At 47.0% G+C, this 26,180-nt stretch overlaps 1 protein-coding gene across 3 annotated transcripts in view; it reads right to left on the bottom strand.

The window, feature by feature from the left end:
- Positions 1–16,543: 16,543 nt before the first annotated feature.
- Positions 16,544–26,180, bottom strand: part of chd2 (chromodomain helicase DNA binding protein 2) — a 108,395-nt gene continuing 98,758 nt past the window's right edge. For all 3 annotated transcript variants that reach the window (XM_080214241.1, XM_080214240.1, XM_080214242.1), the window contains 4 exons: positions 24,516–24,612; positions 22,559–22,763; positions 19,694–19,940; positions 16,544–18,060 (listed from right to left, as the gene is read on the bottom strand). In XM_080214241.1, coding sequence (XP_080070367.1) covers positions 17,736–18,060; positions 19,694–19,940; positions 22,559–22,763; positions 24,516–24,612 — 874 coding nt within the window. In that variant the 3' untranslated portion in view covers positions 16,544–17,735. The remainder of the gene's footprint in view (positions 18,061–19,693; positions 19,941–22,558; positions 22,764–24,515; positions 24,613–26,180) is intronic.

Genomic DNA, 26,180 nt, shown 5'->3' on the forward strand with positions numbered 1-26,180 from the left:
CCCCCCTCCCGGTTACTAATCCCTCCGGAGGAAAGAATGGGCGAAAGGTAGATCCTCTCCTTCCCGGCATCTAGGAAAGGCCCTGGTGGATCCCACTGCGTGGCATCCAACTGCTTTCTGCGTGAGTGGGGAGTCGCTCCGACTGCTGTTTGGTTTCTCTCGTCTCGTTCCCCTCCTCGGCAGGGTAGAGGCACTGAGCGAGTGGCCATTCGCCCCCTGTGAGTCTGGTGAATGTTTACATGCCCTTGACATCCAGGGACATCACAATAGTCAGGTTTCACACTGGCTTCCGGTCGTGTCCATGGGCAGCAAGTGGGAACCAACCCTTCCCGACTGGTCCCCAACACTCCTCCAGCCCAGAGGTGCTGAGGCCAAGGACGTGCAGGTTAGGTGCATTGGCTGCGCTAAATTGCCCCTGAGTGTCCCAAGATGTGTAGGGGGATTGGGGTAAATATGTGAGGTTAAGGGAGTAGGGCAGCGGGTGGGGCTAGATGAGATGCCCTATCGGAGAGTTGGTGCAGGATTGATGGGCCAAATGGCCTCTTCCTGCACGGTAGGGATTCTATAACACACTCAGTTGAAAGCAGTTGGCTCCGTTATGGGGCTGTGCACAGTGGTTTAACAAATCTCAAAGGTGAAGGGCGGAACCAAGCCTTCAGCGCCCTGTCCACTGTCCACCAAACAGGCACGCTCTAATTGTATAGAGGGCTGTGCAACTCTGCGTCTCGTCCCCCCAAATCCCCACCCCCAGGTTAACTACAGTGTCGAGTAGTTTGAATCTACCTTCCAGTACCTGCCCCCTCGATGTGGCATTTCGTACTTCCCTTACACTGTGCCCACTGCATGGCTCCCTGGTATGTCCATCCCTTGCACTGGTGCCAAGTTTGTCAGACTCGCACTCCAGGTGGATTTGGTTTCTCTTGACCGTTTGCCGTTGTCTAGCAGTTGGGAAGGCCGACACTGATGGTAGCAGCACCTCGCTGACAGGCCAGGGCTCTATGTGCCCAGAGTTAGAAAGGAGAGAGGGACATATTGCTGGCTTGTAATAGTCACTTACTCCCTCCCAAAGCAGGATCTGTGGTGGTGACCACTAGCCCCCTCTTCCCCACCCCGCCTCCCCTCCCCCAGTAGCCTCCCTTCTGTTTAACCCCTCAATTGGATATGGTTTGAAAAGTATTTGATTGAAAGGAGTGTGGAATTACAACAGGCTGTGCCTTTAGCTCACCCTCACCCCATCCTCACTTTATAAGATCTAATGTCTAGCAAGAAATATTGCCACGGTAATGATACCTTGTTAACGGCTAGTGATAAGCGCACAGTTCCTCAGGAAATGTTCACTGCGCATCAATTCTCCCTGGGCCCCCTCCCCGAGAATGTGATTTGGGGGAAAGAGGTTGAAGCCACTGAACAGCATTGGAGGCAAATTGTCAAGAGGAATTGTGTTAGGAAACCTAGCTCACAACAACCCCAGACCCATCTTCAGGACCCATCTTCTCCCACTGGAGAAGGATGAATTTCTCTCCTTGCTGTGCACTTTTTTTTTGAGGTTGACACTGAATGCCGACGCCTCTCCCATCACCTCCGTCAACCCTCTCTTCATCCACCATTTGTTGCTTTGTCTTCTGAAGGCTGCTTATTGTGGGTAGGGGTTTCTCTGAAGGACGTGAACAGTTGCCCTGGCACTTTGCCAGGCACTGAGGCTAGACTAATAAGAACATGAGAACGTAAGAAATAGGAGCAGGAGTTGGCCATGTAGCCCCGCCATTCAGTAAGATCGTGGCTGATCTGAAGTGGATCAGTTCCACTTACACGCCCGCTCCCCATAACCCTTAATTCCCGATTTAGCTGGTGATCTGGAGCAGGAAATCTGGTCGATGGTCTTTCCCCTGCCTCACGGACCCACACTGAGACCAATTTCTCAGAGCCTCTTGTTGTGACTTAAGGGCACTTCTAATTCAAGAGAGTTGGTCTTGAACAACATCTGCTTGGTGGGAGTGTCGATTTAAAGGCCAAATCAGCGAGGGCTGAAACCTCAAACCCACAAACTGCATTGGCAAGCTTAAAGCAGAAGAGCCCAGAGATTCACAAACAACAGTTTAACACAGTAATGAATCAATGAAGACAGCACGGTGGCACAGTGGTTAGCACCGGTGCCTCACAGCGGCGGTGACCCGGGTGCGATTCCGGCCCCGGGTTACTGTCTGTGTGGAGTTTGCACATTCTCCCCGTGTCTGCGTGGGTTCCCTCCAGTTTCCTCCCACAGCCCAAAGACGTGTGCATTAGTTTGATTGGCCATGCTAAATTGTCCCATAGTGTCAGGGGGGGGGGGTGAGCAGGGTAAATATGTGGGGTTACAGGGCTAGGGCCTGGGTGGGATTGTTGCTGGTGCAGACTGAATGGGGCCGAATGGCCTCCTGCACTTGTAGGGATTCTCAGGCTGGAATTTTACCAACACAAAGCTCTCGGAACGGAATTCTTCATTGGCCTCGGGCGAGATTTTACGAGCCTTGCCCGAGATCGCAAAATACTGGCCGATGATTCTATCTGTGATTCTAAAATGATTGCCACCTCCCCCATGGCTTGAAGGCACTTTATCTGGACAGCAGTATTTACTGGTGTGACCTCTCTTTGTAGGTGTGGAACTCGCTGCATGGTATGGTGTTGCTACAACAGTGTAAATACAGTGTTGTATATGGTTGGTGTAACTTATCTTTGATATAATATATGGAGATCCATGGTGAACATTTGTGACTGTACATATGGACTAATGTAATATTGCGTTAGATATCAATGTTTAAAGTTTAACCCGCAGCAGATACCTGTTAATCTGCTTTGGTTGTGTTACATTGGCAGAGAGAGAGAGAGAAAAAAAGGATTTGCAAAAGCAGGCTTTTAAGTTTTCGTTAGAGTTTAAAGGGACCCTAATCGGCATCGCTCGTGAGAGAGAATAGTTTTCACTCTTGACGGCATTTGCGCGCCACATTCTTCATCCCACTGCAAACTGCTGTTTCCCCAGGCTGGATACAGCCACGCGATGAGGCGCGAGATCGTTTCCCCCCCGTCCCCCTCACCCCACTCCCCCTCTCTTATCCGTGTGTCGATGCTGCCCCTTTAAGAGGTTTATAGAAATGGCACTTTATTTCAGTTGTGTTGTGAGGATTTTTACGGTTCCCGTTGTTTCTGGTTGAGATTGTAGTTCCAGTGCCGAGGAAATATGTGGCATGATAGTTGGTGTTTCCATGGAAAAAAATAGTTTTTTGGGAAAGCGAAACAGAACAATTTCTATTCTTTCTTTTCTTCTGTATGTTGAAATTTGCAGGAGTACCCTGCGTGTACATACTGTAAATTATTTATTATTTGAAAAATTACGAGTAAAAGTTTTTTGACTTAAGAATTTCAACAGTTCAGCGTGTTGTCTGCGTGGTTTTGTGCTGATTTTAAGGTGAGTGCTGTTCGTGCTCAGCCAACGGGGTCCGGCTGGAGCACACACTGCTCGGGTACGACGTGGTTTAAATACGGAATTAACCTCTCTCAGTGCTGCTCTGCCAGGCTCGCACAGCTGGGATACCGTGAGACAGACAAGCAGAAGGAGGCCATTCAGTCCATCAAGTTTGCTCCACCATTTAGAACCATCATCGGGTTGACTACTGACTGCCCTCGGGCAATTAGGGTTGGGCCAATAAATGCTGGCCAGTCAGTGATACCCATGTCCCATGAATGAATTACAAAAAAAAATCACTGTGTAGAGTTTGCACATTCTCCCCAGGTCTGTGTGGGTTTCCTCCAGGCGCTCTACACAATCCCCCCACAATCCAAACGTGCTGGTTATAGAATCCTACAGTGCAGAAGGAAACCATTCAGCCCATCGAGCCTAAACTGACCACAATCCCACCCCAGCCCTATCTCCATAACTCCTTATATTTACCCCACTAATCTCCCTGACGCTAAGGGGCAATTTACCATGGTCAATCCACCCAACGGGTGGCACAGTGGTTAGCACTGCTGCCTCATAGTACCAGGGACCTGGGTTCAATTCCCAGCTTGGGTCACTGTCTGTGTGGACATTCTCCCCGTGTCTGCATGGGTTTCCTCCGGGTGCTCCAGTTTTCTCCCACAGTCCAAAGATGTGCAGGTTAGGTGGATTGGCCATGCTAAATTGCCCCTTAGTATCCCAAAATGTGTAGGTTAGATGGATTGGCCATCCAAATCGCCCCTTCATGTCCAAAGAGGTGCAGGTTAGGGGTATTAGCGGGGTGGGTCTGGGTAAGATAGTATGTTGAGATTTCATGCAGACCTTATGGGTCGAATGGCCTTTTGCACCGTGGGGGATTTTATGATTCCTACACAGAATCAGGGACCTGTGTGAACAAGATAAGTGAATCCTTGACCAATCCGATTGAAGAATGGGGCGGGCCAGAGAGTGTCAGAATATTGAATGTCAAACCTTGTACGGAGTGTGAAATAAAGAGGGACAGAAGGGATTGAGGAAGAGAAAAAGACAAAGAAAAAGTATAACTTAATTAAAATCAACAATTTCTGAAGGCAGTAGACTCCGTATTTGTAAAAAAATTTATTTTCAGTCCCACAGAGTTCCTCTGTTAGTAATTAAGACTTAAAAATATTGTTAAAATCTTTACTTCAAATGGAATGGACAAGTTTGATAGCAGGTTTGGTCTGAGGTTATAGTTTATTTACTAGTCACAAGTAAGTCTTACATTAACACTGCAATGAAGTTACTGTGAAAATCCCCTGGTTGCCACACTCCAGCACCTGTTTGGGTCAATGCACCTGACCAGCATGTCTGTCAGATTGTAGGAGGAAACCCCCACAGACATGGGGGAACATGCAAGCTCCATGTAGATAGTAATCCAAACCGGGAATCGAACCCAGGACTCTGGCACTGTAGTGCTAACCATTGTGCCACTGTGCAGCCATATCATAGAGTCAGCTGCATTTCAGTAGAATCACTCTATGGTGCAGTATCTGGAGAAGGTGGGAGACTCAAGACAACAAGGTTGCAATTTGAACTGCACTCGAGCAGCCACTGGAAGTTGTTAAATTTGTTGCATAATAATTTGAGTCATTAACCTCACCATCATTATAAATCAGCAATACACCCAAACAGAGGGGGGTGATATACCACACCATTTTATTTTACTGCTGTCAGCCAATCATCCTTGATGTGTGTGTGTGGGGGGGCAGGACGGCGGGGGTGAGGGGAACAAGGGTTATGTCTAAAAAAAAGTCATCACATTCCACGTCTCTAATAATAAAGGGTCATTTCTGACTCGAAACATTGGCTCTATTCTCTCTCCACAGATGCTATCAGACCTTACTGAGATTTTCCGGCATTTTCTGTTCTTGTTTCCGATTCCAGCATCTTTAATATTCTTGTTAGAAGTCAGAAAAAGATACGATCCGTTCACAATGTTGTAATGAAGTGTTTAACTCTGTTTAAATGCCTATTCATTAATGTCACAAGTAGGCTTACATTAACACTACAATGAGGTTACTGTGAACATCCCCCAGTTGCCACACCCCAGGACATTTCGGGTACACTGAGGGAGAATTTAGCATCAGAACATGGACAATTCAGCCCTCCGAGCCTGCTCCGCCATTCTATATGATCATGGCTGATTTCTATCCCATCCTAACTCCATTTCCCTGCTTTTTCCCCATAGCCCTTTGTTCTGCTTTAGATCAAATATTCATCTATCTCTTCCTTTGCCAGAATCCATTGATTGATTCTGCATCCACTGCACTCTGGGACAGTGAGTTCCATAGATTCACAACCCTCTGTGAAAAGTAGCTTCTCCTTTTCTCTGTCTTGAACCTTCTCCCTCTTACTCTACAGCTATGACCCCTTGTGCTCGACTGTTCTAGAAGGGGGAACATTTGGTTAATATTGACTTTATCAATCCCATTGAGTATTTTATAAACCTCAGTCAAATCCCCTCTCATTCTTCTGTACTCCAGCGAATACAAGCCCAAGCTACTCAACACTCTTCATATGACAGCTCCTCCAAGCCTGGAATCAATCCAGTGAACCTCTTCTGAACCACCTCCAGTGCCGCCACAGCCTTCGTCAAAGAAGGTGACCAAATCTGAACACAATACTCCAAGTGTGGCCTCACCAATGCCTTTAATAATTGTTAACAACATTTCTCTATAAAAATCCAGGGAATTTTTATAGCATCATAGAACCCTACAGTGCAGAAAGAGGCCATTCGGCCCATCGAGTCTGCTCTGACCACAATCCCACCCATGCCCTGCCCCCATGTCCCTCCATATTTTACCCACTAATCCCTCTAACCTACACATCTCAGGACACTAAGAAGCAATTTTAGCGTGGCCAATCAACCTAACCCAGACATCTTTGGACTGTGGGAGAAAACCAGAGCACTTGGAGGAAACCCACGCAGACACAAGGAGAATGTACAAACTCCACACAGACAGTGACCCGAGCCAGGATTCAAACCCAGGTCCCTGGAGCTGTGAAGCAGCAGTGCTAACTGCAGTGCTAACCACTGTGCTACCATACCGCCATTTTGGAATATGTTATCTAATGCATTCACTGTCTCTGCTGTCACTCCCTTTAACACCCTAGGCCATCAGGTCCCGGGGGCTTACCTACTTTTAAACCCTTCAGTTTACTGAGTACCTTGTCCTGGTTATAGAAATTTCACCAAGTTTCACTGGCCATTGCACCTTACCCAACACATCTTTGGAGTGTGGAAGGAAACTGCAGCATCTGGAGGAAACCCATGCAGATATGGGGAGAACATGCAAACTCCAACAGACAGTGACCCAAGGCCAGGAATCGAACCCGGGTTCCTGGCGCTGTGAGACAGCAGTGCTAATCACTGTGCAGCCAATCTGCTCAATATTTCATTTTAGAAGTTCACAAGATTCATATTTTTGGCAATTAAAAATGGGTGAAAAATCTCAGCTTTGCCAGCAACATTTCAGTTCGAAGAAAGGATTTAAAAAAAAGAGGATCAAAAGATCCAAGTCTGTGATAAAGTAATGTTCAAAGTTTATTTATTAGTGCCACAAGTAGGTTTACATTCACACTGCAATGAAGTTACTGTGAGAATCCCCTAGTCGTCACAATCCTGCGCCTGTGTGGGTACAACAAGGGAGAATTTAGCACAGCTAATGCACTCTAACCAGCACATTTTTTTGGACTGTGGAAGGAAACTGGAGCATCTGGAGGAAACCCACGCAGACGTGGGGAGAATGTGTAGGCTCTGCACAGACTGTTACCCAAGCCGGGAATCGAACCCGGGTCCCTGGTGCTGTGAGGCAGCAGCACTAACCACTGTACCACCATGCCACCCATAAGGCTTCTGGACAAAGTGTTGTCGATGGCCCCAGTGAGTTCCCCTTACTAAATGTAAGTGGAGGAACAGAATACGGTGAGATTATGAATAGATTTTCTGCAGCCAAAAGTGCACTCAACCCTGCGTATTTCTGGATCGCTGACGTGATCCTTTTATACTGCAGCCATCAGAGTGTGATCGATGGGGTGGTATTTACATGGGGTGTAAATAACAGCAGGAATTCTGCTGAGTCCATGGCACTGAAATTAGAGGCTTCTATTTTGCTGGACCAGAAACAACTGTGTGTAACGGGGAATTGGAAAGATCCAGATAATCACCAGGCACCTCAGCTATCACCAACCTGCTCTCCATTTTAAACCTCTCTTTGGATGGAGCTCTCTCTTGATAATCAGTTATGGCTCACTGAGCAGACCCTCACCCCCCCATGGAGTTCCGTGCTGCCAAAAGTGCATTCTTTCAGATGGCATTTTAAAGCAAAGCCTTCAAGGGACTGGTGGTGGTTGGGGGGGGGGGGGGGGGGGCGGTGGTGGTGGTGGGGGCTGGGGGGGGGGGAGGTGGTGTGTGTGGTTGGGGGGAGGAGGGGGGGAGGGAGAAGAATTCCCATGGCACAAGTTCAAAGATCAGGAGTGGAATTCTCCCAGATGTCCTGTCCAGTATTTCTCCTTTAACCAGTAGTACAAACTGGGCGGCATCACATTGCTGTTTGTGGGAGTTTGCTGTGTGCAAATTGGCTGCTGCATTTCCTACAACTTTATTGGCTGTAAAGCACTTTGAGACGTCCTGAATTGTGAAAGGCGCTTCATAAATGCACATCCTCTTTTCATTATTTAATGGAGCCTTTAGTATTGACGCCACCGTACCCAGCCTCCCCCACCCCCCCCCCCCACCCCCCCCGCCCGAGGATGTTGACAGTTTGGGAACTGGGGGAGGTACAGCTCTATCTGCATCACACTCTGAAAGCTCCTCAATCCAAAAGCCCCTCGCTCCAGAAACATCTCACTCCACTGTACCTCACTCCAAAAGGCCTCAGTGTTGATCTGAGGCGAATTCCAGGTTGGTTCCTTAAGTTGGTGATTTCTTCCTCTTATTAAAGCAGTATCGATTAGGATTTATGTCATGTCTTTATTATGTGATTATTAACCAAAATTTAGTACAGCAGGTCAGAGGGTGATATTGTCCGGGATTCTCCCAGCTCACCCGCGCCTGGGATTCTCCATCACCTCACCCGCACCTGGGATTCTCCGACCTTGTCTACATCTGGGATTCTCCCACCTCACCCGCACCTGAGATTCCCCATCACCCCACCCACGCCTGTGATTCTCCCACCCCGCCCGCGCCTGGGACTCTCCCACCTCGCCCGCGCCTGGGACTCTCCCACCCCGCCCGCGCCTGGGACTCTCCCACCTTGCCCACACCTGGGACTCTCCCACCTCGCCCGCGCCTGGGATTCTCCCACCTCACCCGCACCTGGGATTCTCCCACCTCACCCGCACCTGGGACTCTCCCACCTCACCCGCACCTGGGACTCTCCCACCTTGCTCGCACCTGGGATTCTCCCACCTCACCTGCACCTGGGACTCTCCCACCTCGCCCGCGCCTGGGATTCTCCCACCTTGCCCGCACCTGGGATTCTCCCACCTCACCCACGCCTGGGATTCTCCCACCTCACCCACGCCTGGGATTCTCCCACCTTGCCCGCACCTGGGATTCTCCCACCTCACCCACGCCTGGGATTCTCCCACCTCACCCGCACCTGGGATTCTCCCACCTCACCCACGCCTGGGATTCTCCCACCTCACCCGCACCTGGGACTCTCCCACCTCACCCGCACCTGGGACTCTCCCACCTCGCCCGCGCCTGGGATTCTCCAGTCCCGCTGCAGTGAGTGGAGTTTTGGCTGAGCGCCAAGTTCTTCATTCTTGCTGGCAGCGGGGTGAACGAGATGGGAGAATTCCGTCCATTGGGGAGACCAGAAACCTGGGTCAAAGAGATACATCTTAAGGAGGCTCTTGCACGAGAGGCGGAGAGGTTTAGGAAGGGAATTCCAGAGCATAGGGTTCAGTCAACTGAGCAAATAACCACCAATGTTAGAACAATTTAAATGGGGGGATGTACAAGAGGCCAGGATTGGAGGACAGTTATCTGGGAGGGATGTCAGGGCTGGCAGTGATTTGGAAACAATGTCCCAAAGTCAGTCGTATCATGCCTGGCTTAAATTGGTTAAGTCAGAACAGGCTGCCGATCAAACCTGGCACCTCTCCCCCCGCCCCATCCTGCATGTCTAGACACTGGGAATATTGCGGGCATCAGTGGAATTCACTTCTAATGAGATTTGCAGCTGTCAATTCACGCCTTAAATCTGAGAAACAAACTCTCCGTTCCATCACATTCTGCAAAGTCTGCCTCGTAAAGTCTGAAACGTGATCTTCCTGCGACTGTGATACCTCGGCTATTTTAATGTATTTATAATTCTGTAGGATCAAGCTTACACTTTTGCTGTGATGGATGAGGCTGTGCTGCCACACACTGAGGCAACTCTGCCCTCTGCTGTTCAGCTCAGAGTGCGACGCCTGCCAAAAAATGGTGCTCATGTGCCATCACCCAATGGGGTGAACTGCGCTGACTTTTCACCATTTCTTCTCCTTGCCCACCATGAGGGTCCAGCAAGAGTTCTGGACTGTGATCAGATTCTCAGCCTTATCTCATAGCAGCCAACACTCCATCCAAAACCTCAGCAAGAACAGTGCAAGCCAGAATTCTTCCATGGATGGTTTGGAATCATAGAATCCCTGCAGTGCAGGAGAGGTCATTCGGGCCATCGGGTCTGCATTGACTCTCTGACAAGAGTATTTTACCCAGGCCCTCTGCCCAACCTATCTCTGTAATCCCACACATCTCCCACGGCTAATCCATCTAACCTACACATCTTGGGACACTAAGGGGCAATTAACCATGACCAATCCACTTAAACTGCACATCTATAAAATATGGGAGGAAACTGCCAGACATGGGGAGAATGGGCAACCTCCACACAGCCAGTCACCCAAGGCCCTGGCACTGTGAGGCAGCAGTGCTAACTACTGTGCTACCACGCCAGCAAGGTTCAAATCAAAGTTTGACTGAACATTTCCTATGAGTAGCTTTGCCAGTTTGGGAACAATAGTGATAGGCAGCACAATGACACAGTGGTTTGCACTGCTGCCTCTCAGCACCAGGGATCCGGGTTCAATTCTGGCCTTGGGTCGCTGTCTTGCGTGGAATTTGCACACTCTTCCCGTGTGTGTGTGTGAGTTTCTTCCCACAGTCCAAAGATGTGCAGGTTAGGTGGATTGGCTATGCTGAATTGCCCTTTAGTGTCAAGGGGTCTAGCTAGGGTAAATGCATAGGGTTAAGAGGATAGGTCCTGGGTGGGATTGTGGTCGGTGCAACCTCCTGCACTGTACGATTCTATGACAAAAATGCTGGAAAATATTTGGGTCTGACAGCATCTATGGAGAGAGAACAGAGTTAAATTTGAAACGTTAACTCTATTCTCCACAGATGCTGTCGGACCTGCTGAGATTTACCAGCAGATTTTTTTTGGTTCAGATCCTAAAATCTGCAATAATTTGCTTTTATCGTTGATAATGACAAGGTTGATTATTGAAGGTTTCCCTAACCCCCGCTGCTTTATCAAATGCATTGGCCTCATCATTCTCCATGAACAGTGGCACAGTGGTTAGCACTGCTGCCTCAGGGCACAGGGACCTGGGTTCAATTCCAGTCATTCTAGATTATCTTTTTGTGTCCAGGGATGCATAGGTGAGGTAGATAAGCCATGGTAAATGTGCAGAGTTACAAGGATAGCGTGTAGGGTAGGGCCTGGGTGAGATTCTCTTTGAGTGTTGGCGCAGACTCGATGGGCCAAATGGCCTCTTTCTTCACTGTAGGGTTTCTATGGAGTTTGCTTCAGTCTAGTTCAATCGGATTGTCCCTGCAGTTTCACTCAATCCTGATAAATGGGAGGCGACACATTTTGTAAGGTCTAATAAGGGGAGGATACATAATGAAAGGTAAGTCCTGAGGGAGTGTTGAGGGACAAAGGGGCCTTGCTGAACAAGTGCATAGATTCCTAAAGGTGGCAGCATGGGTAGAGAGGTAATGAAGAAGGCATACAAAATGCTGGCCTTCATTTACCAGACCATTGAGGTAGGTCTTGGCACAAGTCATTGGTTAGGCCACAGAGAGAATGGTGTGCAGTTCTGGTCACCACAATATTGAAAGGAATCAGTTGCACTGGAGTGTGCATAGACTGAATAAGCTGGGTTTGTTTTCCCTGGAGTAGAGGTTGAGGGGGAATCTGATAGAGGTACATAAAATCATGAGTATACATAGGGTAGACTGTAAGAATATTTTCCCCATGGCACAGGTGCAGGAATTTAGAAGGATGAGGGGGAACCTAATTGAAACTTACAAAATACTGAGGTTTAGAGTGGACATGGAGAGGATGTTTCCACTAGTGGGAGTGGCTAGAACACAAGGGCACAACCTCAGAGTGAAGGGACTCTCCTTTAAAACTGAGATGAGATGGAATCTCTTCAGCCATAGAACTCACCAGGAACTCATTGCCACAGAGGGATGTGGAGGCCAGGTCATTGAGTGTCTTTCAAGACAGAGATAGATAGGATTTTGATCATTTAGGGGATCAAGAGTTACAGGGAGAATGGGGATGAGGATCATGTCTTTGATTGAATCGCAGACTTGGTGGGCCAAATGGCTTAATTCTGATCCTGTATCTTATGTTCTAAGACCAGAGAGCAAAAGTTTAAGGTGAGGAGTAAGTGTTTTAGAGGGGATCTGAGGGAAAATATTTTCACCCAAAGGGTGGTGAAAATATGGAATGTGCTGCCTGAGAGGGTAGAGGAGGCAGGTAAATCTGAAGTGTGGGATTCAAGTGCAGAACTGGTACAATTTTAAACGACAAAAGAGGGTGCAGTCTATGACAAGCTATATAAGCATGGTCCGCAAACTTCACAAGACTGCAAAAAGGGGTCATCTCACACACCCCCGGTGACTCCCAGGAATTGCTAATTAATGCAACATTTTAGGATTCCGCTGTCCATAAACAGAAACTCATCCAATTTGACTCCTGTTCGGTCCAGCTCAATTGTTGGAAAATTCACTCATTTTCAAATCTCATTTGAGCTTTGCTCCTTTTTCTCTAACCTTCCCCAGCCCAACAATCCTCTCAAAATCACAGCAGCTCTCCAATCCCTGCCTAGTGAACATCCCCACATTTAATCCCTCCACTATTAGTTGCTCTGCTTTCAGATGCCTACACCCTAAACCTCAAGAGAATTCCCTTCCTAAACCTCCCATTTCTCTCTCTCATCCTTGAAGACACTCCTTAGGAATCTACCTCTTGGTCCAAGCTTTTAGTCAGCATGTCTCTCAGTATCACATTTTGTTTGGGAATGTTGCTGCCAAGTGCCCTGGATCAGTAAAGGCACTATATACATGTAGGTGGTTGCTGAGGTCACCATCACCCCAGAGATAAGGAGGTCCCACCAATCCATGTTACAATGAAGCAAAACCAACATCTCTGCCATAATAATTAAAACAGCAAATTGTTAAGGTGTAGGAAAATTTAATACGTACTATAAACAAAGTATTTACACCAAAATGCACTAACAGTGGCCTTTTCACAAATATAAATTAATATTTACTTTTTTTAAAGTCTTTTTTTTAAAAAGTCCACAAGTTTTACAGGAACTCTGTACCGACCCTCTTAGCAAAACAGAAATTAAGTGGGACCATTGGCAGCGTAGTTTCTCTTCTCATTTTCCACCACTAACATCTCCTTCATTGTCGTTGTCTCTAAAATTTGAGGCAAAAGCCATTTTTTAAAGTAAAAGTTTAAAAAAAAATTAAAATTGGGGAATATATTCTCGCTACAGCTTCGGGTATCTGGTGTGGAGACGCAATGCTGAAGTGGTGACAGCAACCTCATACTCATGTGAAAGATGTGAAGAAACGAAGGCTGGTAAATGCAATTCTGCCCTACAGGATGTCTTGGAACTTTCTTTTCCAGCAATTAAAAATCATTAAAAGTTAGTTGTACTCATGTGATGTGCCTGTACCTGTTAAATACCAAAACGCTGTACCACTTTCAATAATTCTTATGACAATGGCACCGTTAGAAGGCAAACACAATTCATAGCCAAGATCTGCCGTCGAATTTTCCTCATCCCCGATGAGCCTTTCTTCATAAACAGCTTCCCAAATGGTCTTGTTCCTGGACCTCTTTGGCCTGAACCAGCATGTGTACCCACTGCTCACTGTTACAAATCCCTTGGTGGGTAAGAATTATTCATGAAGGGCCACGGCAACAGGGTCTTTGTCCTGCCCTGATAGTGGGGTCCACGAGCTTCTTTGTGCGCCGGACCACCAGAAGCACCTTCAGCTCTGCCACTTGAAAGGTTCATCACAGACCCAGTGATTCAGCACAGCTTGACCCAGTGCTGACAAGACATTTTTATTGAGTTACTGTAACCTCGGGTTTTCCCCCCCCGATCCTAAGTGTAACCTCAACTCTCAATTCTAATTCTTGCATTGAAAAGGAGAGAGAAATCAGCAGAGTTATGAAGTGCCGTTGTGGATCATTATAAACCAAGTAAACAAGTAACCCAAAACACTTCCCAAGTCATTCTACCTAGATTCAGAATGTTGGCTCTCTCAAATCTGACCAGGTCCGAACTCACATTGCCCCTCGTCAACCGAGGCACATACACAAGCTCAGTTCTTCCTGTGTCTCCGAACTCCCCATTCAGAGCCCGCATGGTGGTAGGGCACTGTCCAAGCCAGGGACCCAGGTTCGGTTCCCCTCTTGAGTTACTGTCTGTATGGAGTCTGCACATCCTCCGTGTCTGTGTGTTTCCTCTGGGTGCTCTGGCTTCCTCCCACTGTCCAAAGGTGTGCAGGTTAGGTGAATTGGCTATGCTAAATTCTCCCTCAGCCAGAGTGTGGCCACTAGGGGATTTTCGCAGTAACTTCATTGCAGTGTTAATGTAAGCCTACTTGTAACACTAATAAACTTAAAGTTGGGATTCAGTGCTGTTCTGTCACCTCGTTCTCAATTATGTTAGCAGAGAAGAATATTCTAGCTCTAATACAGTCAGCAGGATAGTCCAGTTAATGGGACCACTGACTCCTACTCTCAAGTGTTATCTTCTTTTCCTGTGGAGACATGTCCAACTCACTGGTCTGTACATGCACCACATTTCAGCGTTTAGATATGGCAGAACTGCACAATCAAGTCAGCAACATGTCAACATTGACACGTTGAAGGAACATAGTAACTAAAAGTGAATTCTCTGGAGTGCACTGAGTTGGGATGATCGACTGAACCCAGTCCCATAGACAGCAATGGAAAACTCTCTCATCAGTGGGAATGCGTTGATGGTACAATAGCTTTGCAGAACTTTTAAAGCACTTCCCACAGTCTGGACATTTAAAAGATTGCTTGGTGGTGTGAGGTATTTGGGAGTGGTTGGGGGGGTGGGGAGCTTTGAGAGAGCTGGGGTTTCCACTGGACTTGTCACCTGGGCAAAACAGTGAGAAAGGGAAAGGAAAAGGCAGAGAATCGGCAGAGTTTAATGAACTGGTTGCCCAGAGGCCAAGTTCTTTATGAGCACACCATTGAGAAGGGGACTCTGTCAGCCTTCCCATGCCCCAAAATCATCGAGTATGTTATTGAGTTTTTTAAAAAAAATTCTCATGTAATAACTAAAACAAGCAGAAGGCAAGTACTGTATCAGGGTCCACTGATGCCTTCTGGTTCAGTACACCAGACACATGGAGGACTACATAGAACTTTGAAAAGAATTATATTAAGATATAGATTTAGTCATGGAAAGCGGGCATCGTTGACGTGGGCAACATCCCTAATTCCACCTCGTGAAGGCGATAGTGAGCTGCCACTTTCAACCACTTAACTCGTACCAAGGCTGCCCAGTCAGGCTGCCTCTCCCCCCGTCCCCCCCCAATAACAGAGCTACTCTCATTAGCAGGAGTCCATGAAACAAATAGTTGAACTGCTCAAATTGAACGTGAACGTGGGGCAGTGGAGGCTTGGTGCAGGCCTCCCCTCACTCCTGCAAACTGACCTTTCTTTTCCAAGAAGCAAGTGGCAACTGTGACTTGCTGCAGTGTGCAACACTGAGTCCCACCCTCGGGAGTCAACACAACGTTGAAGCAGCAGCTAAAAGTTTGGCATGAACTAGCCAGACACACACACACTTGTCCGTATTCAGTTCTTAAAATATTAAATTCCATGGGAATTTTTAATTATAAGTTAAGTTGAGGCGACATTTTATTGTTGACAGTTGAGACTTGGGGAGATCCAGTTTAGGGAGATCCAGTTTAGTGTACCTTCAGCCTTGCACATTTTATTGAATCTCTGATTTATAAAGGTCTGAGTAATGAGTTCCTATTATTTGGTTTCACAAATGGTGCAGCTTTGGAGGAAAGACGAGGGAACATGGGGACACATGGAATATCTCCAGTACAGTTTAACAAAGGTGGGTTGAAGCCAGATTCCAGAGCTTCTTTAACGCATCAACACACGGACAAGTTAATTAACACGGATTAGAAATCACTTTCTTAAAAAAAATGAGTAAAGTTCATAGGAGTCCTAAAAAAGGGGTGGTTTTTTTATGAAGAGAATAAATTTAGTTGGACTGGCTTATTAAGTACAATGCCCATAGCCATGATCGTGGGCAAGAGAATTGGTTGCTGACTGCGCATACACGTGTGCGCCCAAGCACAGATGTGCATGCTGTGCGTGTGCATGCATTGGTGGGTGTGTGGATGTGTATGTGGGCAACAGCAACTGGATTGAAAGGGGAGGGGGGGGGGGGGGGGGGGGGGCGGTGGGCAGGGTGCAAGAGAGAAGCGCCACATTCTCCACGGTTTGAAACACTGATTAAACAAACCACTCCGGCAGTCAGCCCTGCATCTAACAGTCCTGGAGGGTCGAGGAAACCTGAACACCAATATGAGCTATCTCTACACCCCATGGCACAATGAATCGCTTGGAGATTACATCTCTTAATAAAGCAGAGTCTGGCTTCCAACTCTGGTTATGTGTTCCTCCTTTCTTCCCCACTGTTCAGTTATCTTTTATCCCCCTCGTTCAGTTATCTTTTATCCCCCTCGTTCAGTTATCTTTTATCCCCCTCCCGTACAAATAACCCCCCATCCCCGCCAACAAACACAGGTTGGAACAAAGTTATAAAAAAATAGGTTATTTTACTTGTGAGGGTTAACCAATCTACAGTATCCAAGGTTGAAGGAAGCTTGGGACAGGCAGGGTGAGGAGAAGCAAACAGAACAAAGTGCTTACAACTGCGACACGCAGCATCTAAAAATGCAGATTGTGAGGACTGGCCATTAGAATCAAGATACTGATATTTTCTTCTGCGATTCTTGTGTTTGTAAAGTCCTAATACTTTTGCTGCAAAATGACAACACTATACGCTAAAGACAGGTTCCAGAAATCGGACCAAAGGCGCATCTGCGCTGACCACAAAGTGCGCGCACACTGGGCCACTCTGCATTGCCGTTCTGTCCCTTCGAGTCAGACACGAAACGCGCGTCAATGGAAGATATTCTGACCATCCCATTTCCCTTTTTTTTTGGTATTTCTCGGGCAGGTTACGGGAGTGCTGGAAGACAGGGTAACGCGTCCAGCCACCCGGCCCCCTCCCCTCATTCCGCCTCAACACCGCTCTCTACACATTGGCGTGGAACCACAAGTCAGTTCCACTGCTGAATTTGGAACACTATTTAGAAAAAGAATTGACCTGCCCAACACTACTCAGCACAGAGAGAGTATTCATCACGCACATTTAGGATAAAACATAGAAATATTTTGGCAGAAACCATGAACAGACAAAGCTGACAGGAGATATGACATCCTTTGTGAATTGCACTCGCTGCTGACGCACGTCTTGGGTCACACATTGTTAAAATCACCACCTGCAGTCAAGCAGCCATCTTCCAAAAGACCAATCTTCACCCCTCCCTTCCTGACCAGCGAGCTTTTCAGAACCAACACGCGTGCACAAATTTGATCTCTGTGACAACGCCGTCTCTCTCTCTCTCTCCCTTCTCTTTTTTCTTAAAAAAAAGTTCCATAATTGCGAGCTTTCTTGCTTGTCCAAGCAGCAAAAATCTCTCCTCATTCTCACGAACCTGTTTCACATTCATTGTGCAATTGATATCACAGCAGCCGTTCAGATTTTTTTTTTGTGTGTGTGGTGAGAACAGGGAAATTGTGGATTTTATTTGTTGTTTAAATTTAAAGAAATGGAGAACCGTTGGAGCAGTTTCCCATTTTCCTCAGAGCAGCCTCTACGTTTTCCTCACGTTCCAGTTATAGTCAGGAGTATTCTTGTGTTCCAGTGAGCGGTCTAGAGGGGACCGATGCTCAAGGGGGGACTTTGAATCATGCGGTGATTTCTGAGAGAGCGGCGAGCGGTGGTCTGCTGCGGGCGCCTTGTGCTCCATTGGCCTTTCAGGGTGGAAGAGTCTATACTGTTCAGAAGGCCCCTGGCTGTGGTAGGACCCAGGGGGTCTGTGATCGGGCAATCGCCGGAAGTCTGGTTGGTGCCCTAAACTGTGGTGATCCTGAGGTCTGAACTCGTCTGACCTGCGTCGTTTCAGATCCTGATGACGCCTGGAAGAAAGCGGAAGGAAGGCATAAGTGACCGAAGCTAACTTGTCCAAGAATTGTTCCAAGTGTAGCCACAAAGACAGCTATCATATTCTCAACTGCCACGGGAGACGAGGGAGTATTTAATCAATGGCGGGACACTGAGAAGCTCAGAGGAACAGGGTGATCTTGGGGTACTTATTCACAAATCTTGCTTTTATCAGTCAAGCCCCTCAAGAATCCTCTATGATTCTATCAGTCTTGTTAGAGAGTATAAGAGCAAAGAGGTCATCTGAAAGCTGTACAGGATGTTGGATAGGCCACAGCTGGAGGACTGTGTGCAGTTCTGGTCATTTCACCATTGGAAGGATGTGATTGCACTCAAGAGGGTACAGAGGAGATTCACCAGGATGTTGCCTTGGATGGAGCATTTGAGCTACAAGGAGAGACTGGATAGGCACAGATTTTCTGTAGAGCAGAGAAGGCTGAGGGCAGGCATGATTGTGGTGTATAAGATTATGAGGGGTGTGGACAGGGTGAACACAGAGCAGCTATTCCCTTTGGTTGAGGGGTCAATCACGAGAGGGCACTGTTTTAGGGTGTAAGGGGCCGGAGATTCAGAGGGGATTTGAGTGTTTTCTCTCTGAGTGGTGGGAATCTGGAATGCCCTTCCTGGGAAGGTAATGGAAGCCACAAACCTTCCAATCTTTAAGAATTATTTGGATGAGCACTTGAAATATCAAGGGTACGGGAAAAAGTGCAGGAAAATGGGATTAATGAGTCTTTAGTGGTAGCTATTGTCAGTGCAGACTCGGTGGGCTGAATGGCCTTTTTGGCACTGTATGACTCTAGAAAAAGATGAATATTGCTGAAGCCCTCCAAAATATTTCAAAGGGTGGACTGAGTTTGGAGACAGAAGGACTACCAAGGAAATGGCTGCAGAAGAGGAAATAACTGCATGGCATCAGGGAGAGAAAGATACAATACAATACTTAGAGCAGAAGGTAGACAAACACACTAACTGTGTGTCTGGGAGGGGGATATCAACAGAAAATGCAGGAGAGGGAAGCAGAGGAGAAAACGCATGATGGATATAGAGTTGTGTAGAGCATGCAAAGGGATCAGACCTGGTTCACACATTAAAAGCTTTACAGCTGTTGCTTTGTATCCCCACCACCACCCCCCCCCCCCACCACCCCTGCAGGTTTACCGTGCCACGCCAGTGGTTGGCGCCGCCGCCTCACAGAGCCAGGAATCCGGGTTCAATTCTGGCCTTGGGCGACTTTGTACATTCTCCCAATGTTTGCGCGGGTTTCCTCTGGGTGCTCCAGTTTCCTCCCACAGTCTAAACATGGGTGGGTTAGGTGGACTGGCCATGCTAAATTGTCCTTTAGTGTCCCAAGATGTGTAGGATAGGGGAAATTAGCCATAGTAAACGCACGGGGTTATGGGGACAAGGTGCGGGAGAGGGCCTGTGTGGCAAAGTCTGTCGGACAGTTGGTTCAGACTAGTTGGGCCAAATGGCCTCTACTGCACAGTTGGGATTCTATAATCATATAGTGCATGACTTCAAAGCCATGAATAGCTGCATTGTTTTGATAAGACAAAGCCTGCGCAAGTTGCAACTGCTACTGAGTAAGCAACAAATGAAAGGCACCTGTCATAGTAATCCCGGTGACCACGGTGGTCTCGCTCGTTGCCATACTGGTTGTATGGTCTCTTGCGGTGAATGTTATTTGGCCGATAATTGCCAGAGTTCCTGTGGGGATCCCCGCGCGGCCTCCGATCCCCGAAGTGATGGTCCTTGTATCTGTGCTGGTCGTATGGGTGATGTCGGTCAGGTCCCCACTGCTGGTTATTGTTACTGTAATTGTACATCCGGTCTCTCTGTCGCTCTCCCCGATCTGCAGAGAAGACAGACAACAGAATTCACGGGGAAGCAGTGGCAAAGCGGTATCTGTCGCTGGACTAGTAGTCCAGAGATTCAGGGTAATGCCCTGGGGACCCAGGTTTGGTTTGAATCCCACCACAACAGATGGTGAATCTTAATTCAATTAAAAAGAACTGGAATTAAAAAAAGTCTGATGACGGCCATGAAACCATTCTCAATTGCCTTAAAAAACTACCTGGTTCGCTAATGTCCTTTAGGGAAGGGAATCTGCAACCCTTAACTGATCTGGCCTACATGTGACTCCAGGCCCAAAGCAACGTGGTTGATTCTAAACTGCCCTCAGAAATGGCCTAGCTAGCCACTCCCCAGCCAATGGCGCCCACGTCCCATGAATAGAGAGTAAAAAGTTCTCAACTCAGTAGGAGCAATTTGACAAATCTTCATAATTCCCTTGATGTTCACATAAGAACATAAGAAATAGGAGCAGGAGTAGGCCATCCAGCCCTTCGAGCCTGCCCCGCCATTCAATAAGATCATGGCTGATCTTTCGCTGCTCAGTTCCACTTTCCCGCCCTCTCCCCATAACCCTTAATCCCCTCTCCTATCAAAAACCCATCAACCCGCGTCTTAAAAATATTTAGCGAGGCAGCCTCCACCACTTCAACGGGCAGAGAATTCCAGAGATTCACCACCCTTTGAGTGAAGAAGTTCCTCCTCAACTCCGTTCTAAACCACCCCCCTTTTATCTTGAGGCTGTGCCCCCTAGTCCTGCTGTCTTTTTTGAGCGGGAAGAGTCTTTCCACCTCTATCCTATCCAGCCCATTCATCATCTTATACGTCTCAATGAGATCTCCTCTCATTCTTCTAAACTCTAACGAGTACAAGCCCAGTTTATTCAGCCTCTCCTCATAGCTCAACCCTCTCAACTCTGGTATCAGCCTAGTAAACCTCCTCTGCACTCCCTCCAAGGCCAAAATATCTTTGCGCAGGTCAAGTAGCATTCTTGAGGGCCGAGCACATTCCCCCTCAGCCTGTGGAAGACCTACTGCTCTCTGTATATCCAGGACATGAGACCATAACAAAGCAGGCCTTTTGGCCCCTTAAGGCCTGTTCCATCATTCAACAGGATCATGCAGATCTGACCGACATCCCTCATATCCAATTCCCTGTCCTTTCTCCATAATCCTTGATTCCTTTACTGATGAAAAATCTATCTCAGCTTTAAATATACACAAGGACACTGACCCCACCCAGCTCTCTGTTACAAGGAGTTCCAAAGTCTGTCAACCCTCAGAGAGAATAAATTCCTCTTCATGTCTGTCTTAAATTGGAGTCCCTTTATTCTGAGATGATAACCTTTGGACATCACCCACGTGGGGAAACATCCTCTCAGAATTTATCCCATCAAGCCCCTTAAGAATCCTCTATGATTCTATGAATCACCTCTCGTTCTTCTAAATTCTAATGAGCAGAGTCCCAACCTATTTAACATTGAGTGGAGTCAAGGCAGCAAGCCAACAAGTCCAAGATTCAGTGTTGCTTGCTCTCCTATTATAGGAGGAGGCCATTTAGCCCATCCTGGCTGTGCCAGCTCTCTGAAGGAATATCCTACCCAGTGCCATTTCCCTGCCTTCTCCCCGTAACCCTGCAGAATTTTCCACCTCAGATGAAAACCCAATTCCCTCTTGAATGGCTCGAATGAACCTGCCTCCACCTCAGACTGAGGAGATCTTGTGTCATCATGCCTGTGCCTTTGTGTAGATTTGCGTGTGAAACTACAGATCCTGACCCAAAAAAAATGATATATTTATGTTTGATGAGTTGTTTAAATAGAAAACAGTTTCAAGTTGTGTCTCCATATTTCACCCTTCAATATCACCAAGATACAAGTCTTTCCAGTGACAGAAAGCAAGGAAAAGATGTCAGGTGGAAAAGTTACACACAGCAAGTGAAAAAGACCCAATAAATATCAGGAAAAAGTGTTTTATTTTTCTCTACTTTTAAGGAAAGCTGAAAGGTGGTCTCTGATACTGCAGTGAGGAGGCAAAGGTTTAGTGGTTTTATTGTTAGACTAGTAATCCAGAAACTCAGCTGAGGGACCCGGCTTCGAATCCCATCATGGCAGATTCAATAAAAATTAGGAATCTACCAATGACTATAAAACCATTGTCGATTGTTGGAAAAATCCACCTGTTACTATCGTCCTTTAGGGAAGGAAATCTGCCATCCTTACCTGGTCTGGCCTACATATGACTCCAGAGCCACAGCAATGTGGTTGACTCTCAACTGCCCTCGGGCAACTAGGGATGGGCAATAAATGCTGGCCATCCAGCGACACCCATGTCCCATGAATGAATAAAAAAAATTGAAAGGGGAAGGTTCTGGAAAGCAAAGAGGAAGGTCCATAATAGGGAGGAAGACAGGAGAGATTAAATGACCGACGGCTTTGCTGTGCAGGACAAAAAGGGAGTGGAATAATGGTTCGAGAAAGTAAAGATATGTCTAGGGGAAGCGTGGGCAATAAATGCTGGCCAGCCAGTGATGCTCATGTCCCATGAATGAAAGAAAGAGTACACTGTTTTGGTACACAAAACTGGAGTTGTGTGTCGCCAGAATATCGCTGATCCCTACCTGTACTGCTGAAAGGCCGCTTGTTGAGCTGATTGTAGGGCTCCCGATGATGGCCATGCATTTGATGAGGTGGGAGAGGGTGAGGAACATGGGGCCCATGTTGCCCATGGGCCTGAGAATTCATGGAATCCCGACTCGACCCCGAGGGCTCCGACTTAAGATGCCGTTTACTCTCAGAATTATTTTCTTTCTTCTTCTGTTCCTCCTAAACAGAGTGGCAATTGGAAGGAAAAACATCAGAGAGGCATAATAAGCTCAAGAAATAAGTTGTTTCCCCTCTTTCTCAGCCTGACATCACAGCAGCATTGTCCCAGCTGAAAGCTCCATCAGCCCCCTCGATCTGCAAGTATTACCTCAACTCAGTCTGTGTGGATAGACTATTCAGCTCTGTGGGGCATCACAATGAAGTCTGAATCCACTCCTACCTCATACCTGTATGTCCGTATATGAGCATTCCTTGCTTCCTAGATGAAGGGTACGAAACATTCTCCTTGAGAAGGCTACACAAAAATAAGGCGGCATGTTGCTAGCACTGCTGCCTCAGTGCCAGGGACCCAGTTCAATTCTGGTCCTGGGTGACTGTGTGCAGTTTGCATGTTCTCCCCATGTCTGCATGTTCTCCCCATGTCTGCATGGGTTTCCTCTGGGTGCTCCAGTTTCCTCCCATAATTCCAAGATGCACAGGTTAAGGGGGATTAGTAGGATAAATACGTGGGGTTAAGATGTTTTGTCGGGGAGTCGGTGCAGACTCCTTAGGCACTATAGGGATTCCATTCATTTGAACTTGATAAGCGCACACTTGCTCTCTCAGTCTGTTTACATGCCTGTCTGCCAATGCTGACCCAGTTATCAACAGTGAGAGCTTTATATTTCATTTCAGTGCCTGTCCTGAACAGCGAGAAGAAATCCAGTACAGCAAATCCAAATATGAGAGATTGCATGATCCTATAAGATGTAGGAGCAGAAGTAAACATTCGGCCCATCGAGTTTCTCTGCCATTCAACAAGATCTTGAATACAAAGTTGGGACGTCTTGTTGAGGTTGCACAAGGCATTGGTAAAGCCACACTTGGTTACTCTGTACATTTCTGGTCACCCTATTATAAAAAATATGTTATGAAACTAGAAAGAGGGCAGAAAAGGGCATGATGTTTGAGTTATGGGGAGGCTGGATAGACTGGGTCTTTTTTCCTAAGGTCATGCTCTCCATCCCTAGACTTTCCCACAAGGGGAAATAACTTCTCAGTATCTAGTCTGTTAAGCCTAAGAATCCTATATGTCCCAATAAGGTCATCCCTCATTCTCCCAATGAATAAAGTCCCTCTCCCCAAGAATATCCCTCCATTCTCGATATCAACCTTTTGAATCTTCTCTAGACTGCCTCCAATGCCAGGATATTTTTACTTAGATAAGGGGATCAAAACTGTTCATAATATTCCAAGTGCAGTCTAACAAGTGCCTTGTATAGTGTTGGCAAGACTTCCCTTTTTTTATACTCCATTCCTTGTGAAATAACTATCATAGAATCCATACAGTGCAGGTGGTGGTCACCTGGCCCATCAAGCTTGCACCGACAACAATCCCACCTAGGCCCTATCGCCATAACCCTACGTATTTATGGAGATAATCCCCCGGCACTAAGGGGCAATTTATCATGGCCAATCCACATAAGTCGCACATCTTTGGACTGTGGGAGGAAACTGGAGCACCCGGAAGAAACCCACGCAGACACAGGGGACAAAGTGCAAACTCCAAACAGTGAGCCAAGACGGGCACTGAACCCAGGTCCCTGACACTGTGAGGCAGCAGTGCTAACCACTGTGCCACATACCACCTTTATTACCTGACATCCCCACATCCCAAGTCAGCTCAACTCCTCCTGACTGGGCATATTATTCAACACAAGTACTAGTCTCAGAAAGGGCAAGTGAATGTGAGAATAACTAAGATATCATTACCTCTTCCTGGGACCGCCTCTTCTGCGCTAACTTGTAAAGTTTGTGCAACTTTCTGGCGTCAAACTCGGTGAACTTGGAAACGAAAATCCAGAGATTTCTGTGGGGGGGAAGGTGGGGGGTGGGGAAACAAGAAAATACTTTAGTGAAATAAACTGTACCACTTTCTGGGTTCAGACTTATAAATTCCTAAGATATAGGTGCAAAATTAGGCCATTCGGCCCATCAAGGCCGCTTTGCCATTCGATCATGGCTTATATGCTCCTCATCTCCATTTTCCTGCCTTCTCCACATAATCCTTCAACCCATTATCAATTAAAAATCTAACTCCTCCTTAAATTTACTCACTGCCCCAGCATCCACCACATTTTGGGGTAGCAAATTCAACAGCTTCATAACCCTTTGGGAAAAGTAGATTCTTCTTAACTCTGTTTTAAATTTGCTATCCCTTATCCCAAGAGTATGACCTCTCGTCCTGGAGTGCCCTACAAGCGGAAGCATCCGCTCCACGTCTACTTTATCCATACCTTTTATCATCTTGTAAACCTCAATTTGGTCTTCCCTCATTCTTCTAAATTCCAGAGAATATAGGCCAAAACTATTCAATCTCTCTTCATACGACCAATCCCTATCCAATGAACCTCCTTTGAACTACCTCCAATGCCACTACATCCTTCCTCAAATCAGGGGACTAAAACTGTGCACAATACTCCAGGTAGACTGGGCTTACATTTTTTTTTAAATGGAGAAACCAAGGTGGATAACAAAGGCTCTCTGCTTGTCATCGGCAAGATTAAGAGGGGAGAAGAGATCAGATACAAGTTCAAGTTTGGGTTTTAAAAGGCTATAAAACATGCACTGCTTTTGCTCTTGAACTGAGCAGGCAGATAGAGTCTCAGTGTAACACTTTTAAAATAATCAATAGCAGGATCAGAGGGAGTTGAGAAATCTTTACACTAAGTGGGACTGGAATTCATTGTGTGGAAGGGTGACAGAGGCAGATTCCCTTATTCCATTTAAAAGGTACTTGGATAGAATCCATACAATGCAGGAGGAGGCCTTTTGGCCCATTGAGTCTGCACCCATCACAATCTCACCCAGGCCCGATCCCCGTAACCCCATGTATTTACCCTGCTAATTCTCCTGACCCTAGGGTCAATTTAGCATGGCCAATACACTTGACCCACACATCTTTGAAGTGCAGTAAACTACGATGCAACAGGCTCAGGAAGTGGGAATATGCTGGCTACCTTTCACAGCCAGCACGGAAACAATGGGCCAAATGGCCTCCTCCTGCATTGTATGGCCCCTTCCTGAGCCTTCAATTTCTAGGATTCCAAATCCATCCGAAAGACAGGAAGTGGAATTTTTTGGCCGTTCACTCCCTGCCGCCATTGCAAGCGAGGACAGAGAATGTGGCACCCACCCAAATCTCCATTCGGTGCAGTGGGACCAAAAAATCCCACCAGCATGAACGGCTAAGCCATTACCTTTGACAATGCAGCATTCACTCTACTGGAGTCGCAGCGGAGTTGACAAGTTAGGTTTGGGCTTGAACTCATGACATTCCTGCTAATGTTAAGTAACCTTGCCCTGCTAACTAGTGCAACAGATTACTTGTGGGAATTTTCTACGGGATCAGGCTATTGAATTTGATGATCAGCCAAA

Source organism: Carcharhinus amblyrhynchos, chromosome 28, assembly GCF_965287045.1.
Source record: "Carcharhinus amblyrhynchos chromosome 28, sCarAmb.v2.hapA, whole genome shotgun sequence".
In the NCBI taxonomy this organism is placed as follows: Eukaryota; Metazoa; Chordata; class Chondrichthyes; order Carcharhiniformes; family Carcharhinidae; genus Carcharhinus; species Carcharhinus amblyrhynchos.